At 63.2% G+C, this 7,555-nt stretch overlaps 1 protein-coding gene across 2 annotated transcripts; it reads left to right on the top strand.

Annotated features, from left to right (window-relative positions):
• Nucleotides 1–461: 461 nt before the first annotated feature.
• AS3MT (arsenite methyltransferase) lies at nucleotides 462–4,420 on the top strand. Of its 2 annotated transcripts, XM_026069612.1 has the most exons (11): nucleotides 462–545; nucleotides 923–963; nucleotides 1,140–1,267; nucleotides 1,342–1,492; nucleotides 1,605–1,741; nucleotides 2,037–2,106; nucleotides 2,217–2,298; nucleotides 2,383–2,514; nucleotides 2,599–2,741; nucleotides 3,129–3,272; nucleotides 3,979–4,420. In XM_026069612.1, coding segments are annotated over exons 1-11 (1,128 nt in total). In that variant the 5' UTR covers nucleotides 462–544; the 3' UTR covers nucleotides 4,078–4,420. The 2 variants fall into 2 exon arrangements, with proteins under 2 accessions (XP_025925397.1, XP_025925395.1); XM_026069610.1 differs by lacking the exon at nucleotides 3,979–4,420 and having other exon boundaries at nucleotides 3,129–3,960.
• The last annotated feature ends 3,135 nt before the right edge of the window (nucleotides 4,421–7,555 follow it).

The following is a 7,555-nucleotide window of genomic DNA, read 5'->3' as shown; positions in this document are numbered from 1 at the left end:
AAAGGCTTGGGTTTCTACTTCCTTTTCTCTTTCTTTTTTTTTTTCGAGCCCCTGATCCTTTTCTCTCCTGTGCCTGGTTACGCTGTGGCAGAGAGCAGGGTCTGCACCCCGTGCGTGGCGTGGGCTTCCCYGGGGTAGCACAGTGGAGCCCTGAAGGGGGGGGTATGGGGTGGTGTTTGCACCCACGGGGCTCCCGAAGCCCGGCCTCGCTGTGCTGGRTGGCAGCGGCGCTTTGGGAAAGGGATTTTCCTCTGAGCTCCCGCAGAAGCTGCCGCCTGCTTGGTGGCAGCGGAAGAGCTGCCCCGACGGCCACCAAGCCGCAGCGGCGTCCGTGCTGGGTCGCCGGTGCTGGCTGTCACTGTGCCCCCTCCAGCAGCCCGAGGGAGCCCGTTTGGGATGACAGGTCTCTGCCACCAGCGTGTCCCCTGCCTGGGGCTGGTTTCGGTGCCGGAAGCCGAGGCTGGGGCGGACGCAGGCGCAGGATGCCGGGGCGGAGCGTGGCCCAGCCTGGGCAGAGTCCAGCCGATCCCCTGCAGCCGGAGGCAGTAAGGGGGCCCGGGGCAGCCACGCTGGGGGCTGTCCCTGGGGGGACCCCACTGGGGCTTGGGGGTCTCGGGGGGGTGATTTGCCTTGCAGGAAAGTCATGACTGGTTTGGGGGGGGGGCTCGTCTCTTTAGGGCAGCGGGATCTGGGTTTGGGAGGCTCATTTTGGGGGAGTGTCAGGCTCCCCCAGGACCTGGAGGTGGGATTCTCGCTCGGATGTGAGTTTGGGGTGTCCCTGGGATTTGCCAAGGGGCAGAGCCCACAAACGGTGTTCCTCGTGTTGGGGGGGGGGTGTCAGGGCCCTTGGGAAGGCCCCGGCGTGGTGCCTGTCACTGTGGCGTCAGGTACCAGCGCCATGTCCCTGGTGCTCTGCTTGCAGTGGCGGCCCCGGCCGGAGAGCAGATCCACCGAGCGGTGCAGGTGAGGGGCCGTGCGGGGCGCACGGGAGCCAAGCRGTGAGGCAGCAATGGGACGGGGGACCCGGGGTGGCCAGGGAGCGAGGGCTGAGCCGCCTGCCCGGCTCACGGACGCAGCTCCTTCGGGGGCCCGGGTGAGAGCGGGGTGCAGCTCGGTGGCTTCCACCCTCCCCGTCTCAGGATTACTACGGCCAAGAGCTGCAGAGGTCGGAGGACCTGAAAACCAACGCTTGCGTCACGCCGGCCGGGCCTCTGCCCAGGGCTGCAAGGGAGGCGCTGGAGCGGGTCCATGGAGAGGTGGTGGCGAGGTAACCGCCGGGACTGGTGCTCCGATGCCACGGCGTTCCCGAGYGCCGGGCCCCGCTGAGCGTCCGTCACCCAGGTATTATGGCTGCGGGCTGGTGCTCCCCGAGCGCCTGGCGTCCTGCCGCGTCCTGGACCTGGGCAGCGGCAGCGGCAGGGACTGCTACCTGCTCAGTCAGCTCGTCGGGGAGGAGGGCCACGTCACCGGGATAGACATGACCCAAGGGCAGGTGGGGCGTGCGGCTCGGGCGTCCGCGCTCGGAGATGCTGAGCAGCCTGGCCTGGCCTGGCCTGGCCGCCGGCTCCCGTCTCCCCCCTCAGCCGTTCCCTTCGCCTTCCCAGGTCGAGGTGGCGAGGAAGCACATCGCCTACCACATGGACAAGTTTGGCTTCCGAGCGCCTAACGTGGACTTTATCCAGGGCTACATGGAGAAGCTGGGAGACGCTGGCCTGGCCGACGAGAGCTACGATATTGTCATGTAGGTACCACGGGGACGCGCCGGCCCCGCATGCCTGGGACCGCGGCAGGGGCCCAGACCCGCGTCCCACCGGGCTGCTTGCTCCAGCCACGCGTTAGGAAAGGGAAAATCCCAAGCCAGAGTCTGGGCCGGAGCTTGGGAATATGGAGGCTGCCCTTTCCATGGCCAAATCGGCCTCTCCAGCTCCTCCATTAAGCGGTGGGACGTGCAGCAACCAGCGGTGCTGGGCGTAAAAGACGGTGCAGGCTTTTGGATGCTCGTTGGTGGCCATGCCAACGTGGTCTCCTCTCCCCAGCTCCAACTGCGTGATCAACCTCTCCCCGGACAAGGGAGCCGTCCTGCGGGAGGCCTATCGCGTGCTGAAGGTATCGCCGGGGCCAGCGCTCCAGCCTGCCCCTTTCTCGGCCCGTTTTGACCCCGAATCCCTGTCACTTGGTGGGGCTGGCGTCTCCCTTCGCCCTTTGCTCCCTTGCAGCCCGGAGGAGAGATGTACTTCAGCGACGTCTACGCCAGCCGGCGCCTGAGCGAGGCCGCCCGGGCGCACAGGGTGCTGTGGGGTGCGTAGGGCTCCTCGCCGGGMTCTCCGAGGACGAGGCACCGGCACACGGGGTGCGAGCCGTGTCCGTGGCCTGTCGTGCCAGGGGAGTGCCTGGCGGGAGCCCTGTGCTGGAGGGAGCTGTACAGCATCGCCCAGGACGTGGGGTTCAGCCCCCCACGCCTGGTCGCCGCCAGCCCCATCACCGTCGGCCACGAGGAGCTGGAGAGCAYCGTCGGTGAGGGTCCGAGCGGGGAGCCGGCCGGCCGGCCGCCGTGGCGGGATGTGCCGGCATCCCGGCTCACCGGCTTTTCCCTTCCAGGCGACTGCCGCTTTGTCTCCGCGACTTTCCGCCTCTTCAAGGTGCCGGCGGAGAGCCGGGCCGGGCCAGGCCGGGTTATCTACAAGGGCGGCATCGCGGGGCACGAGCAGGAGCTGGTGTTGGACGCCAGCTTCACCTTCAAGGTCCGGGGAGGCGCCTTGGGGCTCCTGAGGATGCCGAGCAGGCCGGGGGCTGCAAGGCTGGGCTGGGGCAGGGCTGCCGGGGGGGTGTCCTGCGTGATTTTGGGGGGGTGAGCAGCGGTGGAGGGGCCACACAAGCCAAGGGAGCAGAAATGGGGGGAGGGAAAGGGAGCCCGACCTGTGTGTCTTGTTGGGGTGAAGACGGGAGAAGGACATCCATGGGGAAATGCAGGGTGGTTGGAGCCACATGCTCAGCCACTGCGGGGGTTTCGGAGGGTTTCGGAGGGTTTTGGGCCAGGCTGCATCCCTGCTTTTGCGCCCCRTGTGGTCACGGCAGCCAGCGGGGGTTCTCCGGGCTGCCTGGTCCCATCACTGTCCCTCTGCCCCCAGGCAGGGGAGGTCGTGGACGTGGACGCCGACACGGCCGCTATCTTGCGGAGCTCCAGGTTCGCGGAGGACTTCTTGATCCAAGCCAGCGGGGCGGACGCCRATGCCGACACTGCACCGCCAGGCTGCTGCCGCGGGAGGGTGAAGGTTGGTAGCCGGCARCTCCACGGCTCGGTTCGGGGGCTGGGACACGTGTGTCCCCGGGGGCGTGGGGCTGGCACCGGGAGACTTGTGCCCTGGGCTGGGCAGGACCCCCCGGGGCATCGTGGAGGGCGCCCGACGCCTGAGTTTGGGCAGCTGCCCGGCTCTTGTGCCGTGGCCGCACCAGAGCTGCTCCACGTGGCACAACTAGACACCCACAGGGTCCAGCTTGTGGTCCCCAAAGCGGGGCGGCTCCCACCAYGAGGAGTGAGAGCCCTTCGCACCCCGCACGCGTCCCTGGCCCCGCAGCCCRGGGCACCTTTATCTGCTGGAAACCTCTCTCCTCCTCCCCACGGCCGTCCTCTCCGCCTGCTCCTGAGGGTCATCGGGAGGCGAAGCCCCGCAGCTGCGCGTCCCTGAAATGCAACCTTGTACTTGGAGCGGGGGGGATGTTCTCGGGTCCCGGTCCAAGCAGGAGGCATTTCTGAGATAAAAGCAGAGCGAAGGTCCCAGAGGAACTCTCGGCATCCTCCTGGCGGCAGCGGAAAGCAGCTGGACTGATCCCCCACATGCTCCTCGCATTAGCTATGGGGTCGGCTTGGGCTGCCCCACTGGCGGGGGGCAAGGAGCGGGGCAATGCTGCTCTCCCGGGGCGCTCGCCCTCCCGCTTCCCTCCGGCTGCATCCCGTCTCGGGTTGTTCTCTGCCCCCAGGAGAGGATCTGCGATCCCTTCCAGCTGCTGGAGCAGCCGGGAGCCCCGGGACCTGCCTGCTGCCCCGCCAGCGCCTGCGGCCCCCGCGGGTGCTGCTGAGCGGCCAAGTGATGCCCCCGCGCYGGCGCCTGCCAGCGAGCCCAGGGGACGTGGCGCCAGCAGCGCACGGCTTTCTCTGGAGAGCAAATAAACGGCTGAGCTCCTGTGGCATGCACCCGCTGTGCCTGGTCTGGCTGCAACTTGCCGTCTTTGGGAGCCCACAGCCAAGAGACGAATGTTTCGGAGAAGCAAAAGGCATAATAGCATTAAGCAGCCGCATCGGCCCTTCCTTGTTTCGATCTTGCTGTGCTCACCCTCCGCACCCAGGGAGCCCCRAGCATCTGCAGGGCAAAGCCCGTGCAAGGTGCAGCGGTCCTCACGCGCGCAGCACCAGGAGGTGCAATTAGCATCTCATTTATAAGGCTGCAAATGAGCCTCTCCCCATGGCTGTGGGAGAGAAGGGCCAGGCCCTTCCCGGGAGCCCAGCCAGACCTGCTTTTCCATGGAGAACTCAAAGCAGTGCATGAGGCCCCCAGGGCTGTCGCTGTGATTTGTGCTCAGGGCAGGAGATACCCCAGTTAGTGCCTGCTGCAGCTAGGGTTTGGCTGAGCTCGACATGTCCTCATGCAGGCCCCGTCTCGGCTGCATTTTCTAAAGCTGAACTTCTCAGCCAGAGGGTAATCGTGCTCTAGGAGGTGGGAATTTCTCTCTCTTTCCTTGTGCAGCGCTGCTGCAGTTTATGTTTTCCCCCGGACTCCATCTAGTGGAAAAGCCCAGAGCAGATTTTGCAGGGAAATCTGGAGCGCCTGGCTGGCCGGGTCCTGGAGAGGCTGAGGAGCGGAGGGCATCGAGGCTGCCATCGGAGGAGATGGGCTTGCGCTCCTGCCAGCCCCGGTGGGAGGCTCGCGAGATGCTAGGTGTGTGGGAAGGGAGAAGTGGGCTGTCCCAGAGGCTGTCGGTGCAGGAGGTGCCCGGCTGCTGCCCAGCCTCGCTGCCACGGTGCAGCTCAGCACCTTGCATCCAGCTGCCGAGCAGCGGGCACGGTGTGCCGGGGGCGCCCGGACTGCTGCAGGCACAAAGCGGCTTTCAGGACATGGTTCCTACATGAAGACACTGTGTGAGGAGCAGCGGTTGAGGAGAAAGACCGGGCGAAGCCCTTTTGCCCCTGTCCAGTGAAGGAGAAGGTGAGAAGGGGGCATCTCCCAACCCTGGAGACCTGAACCAGCTCCGAGGCCAACAGGTCTGCAGTGTCGGTAAAGACAACCGGCAGGGCTGTCTGAGCCCTCAGGTTAGCGGCTGAGATTAGAAACAAGGATCTGGAGACCCCTTCGAATTGCAGACGGTGGGGCCAGATGGGGCCATCCCATCCACCTGCCATGGTCGGGGTCTTGCTGCGCCGTCCCGGACAGCCGCTTCCCCAACCCGCTCTCCAGCCCCCTGCGATGGCGTTTCCACCCCTCCTCGTGCAGCGGCTGGCTCAGGCAGGTCCGGCCAGCAGCGCCAGCAGCCCCCAGGCACCGCGGTGGCCGTCAAACCCATCCCATCGCCCTCCCTACGAAGGGGCCCGAGCGAGCGGCACCGAGGCACAATGCTCGCTCCGCGCGGTCCCTGAGGGCCTCCTCCTCGTACAAAGGGAGAGTTAATCGCTGACCTAAAAATTAACGGTTGCCTAGGTACTGGGGGTCATGATCTGATTACGTTTGCTTTGCATAAACAGCTTACGGTGCCAATCAGCGATATGTATACTGAAACCTTCACAGGGGCCAGCTTCCCCAACCTGCGGGCCACTGTCTGCACAACCAAACGGGAGCAGAAGCCGAAATTTGGATGTGTTAACAAAGACCGGGAATTGTTTGAGGACTTCCTACGATATATCCCCAAAACACAGTTCAACACACRCATAATTTTGCACCTGGCCAAAAAAGGCCATCAAAGAAGATGCTAAAGAAACAGTACAAAGTAAAACAAAATCAATTTATAGAGAATCATGGCATGGGAAAAGATAAAGAGCAAAAGATGAAAGATTCATATTCAAAAAGAAACATGGGCAACTGCCAAGGATGCTCTGGAAGCAGCTTGGCAGAGGGGGGTCCCAGAGGTAAGGAGGCATTTCCAGAACACCTGAAAGGGAAAGTGTAGGTGGTCAGGTAAAGACCGACTGCTGCACAGGGATGGGAAACTCCGACACCGGCACAACAGGCTGAAATGCTCAAAATGCTCTTGTTCTGTGTTGGAAACCAAGCTGGAGCATCCATCGTCTCAGATAATGTGGATAGAAAAGAAAGTTTACCATCTATCCCAAGACCTTTTCTACCCAGAGAAGCTTTTAGGTGATGGGTAAACGAGACTCCCAGGCAACAGCCGCACCAGAACAAGGTGCTCGCTGGGCCTTCTGTATTAACTCTTGACAAAACTTGGACCACTACAAAATATGAGGATTGTAAAAATAATTCCAAGCTTTAGAAAGGATTGCCTCAGCGCCCCGGGCTGCTTAACCTGACCTCTGCCATGAGCAAAATAGGGGAATGATTAATTCACTATTTGGGGATTAAACGTATAAATAATGCCCATAAACATAGTTTCCTGGAAAGTCACCTTGCCAACCTATCCTTCTGGTTTTGGATGAGACTACGAGTCTGACCAATTCGGTTTACAAAAAATTTCCAAGGTGTTTTGGATTTAGAGCACCATAAGACGTTCCTGGGTAGGGAGACACAGGGTTTTGGGGACAAGACACTAGTTAGTCCTATTCTACACACGCTGATTTATGTGCTGATGATGCAGCCAAGGCACTGTTTAATTTGCCTTGAGCACATCCCTCTTTCGCTGTTGCTTACCAAGTCTTTCATAAAGTCAAAAACCAGCCCGTCCTGGGAGGCTGGCGGCAATTAACTCTCGTCATCAAAGAGAGTCTTCCCAGCGCGAACGGAAGAGCAGACGGGGCAGGGGGGCTCCTGCCTGCAAAATCCCTCATTAAAAAGGCATGGGGCCCCGGCGGAGCTTTTCAGCTTTGCCGGGGAAAGCAGCACCCACTGCCGCTCCAGCAGCGAGACCCCCCTCTCCGACGTGCATACGTGAAAAGGCCACAGCCAAATGCCAGTGTATTCGCACGGCGCTGCTTTCCGCAAGTTCTCAGCGTTTTGGGGAGGAAGGCAGCAGCCGAGAGAAGTTCCCCTAGCTCTCGGCTTTAATTTGGGGCTTTGGAGGTCCTCGCCCGGACGCCGACGCGCGGGTGCCTTGTCGCCCCGGCTTTTCGGGCCCCCGTGCCCAGGCCGCGACCTGCCCGCGGCTCCGAGAGCCGGGCCGCCGCGGCCCAGGACCGCCGCGCCGCACGGGCAGGTCTCCGCCCCGCACCGGGGCCTGCGGGCCCTGCGTACGCCCGGTTACCGAGCCGAGCGGGGAGCGGGGGGAGGCTCCGAACCTCCCCGGCGGGAGCTATAGGCACCCGGGGCCGTTTTCGGAGCGGGGTCCAAACGCCCCGACTCCGGTCGCTTTTCGGTAACGCCACCGAGGAGGCGCCGAGGGGCCGCGCCGGGCC

Source organism: Apteryx rowi, unplaced genomic scaffold (assembly GCF_003343035.1).
Source record: "Apteryx rowi isolate R43461 unplaced genomic scaffold, aptRow1 scaffold_3, whole genome shotgun sequence".
NCBI classification, from domain to species: Eukaryota; Metazoa; Chordata; class Aves; order Apterygiformes; family Apterygidae; genus Apteryx; species Apteryx rowi.
Note: the sequence above shows the minus strand (reverse complement) of the source record. Positions and strands in the feature narration are given on the sequence as shown.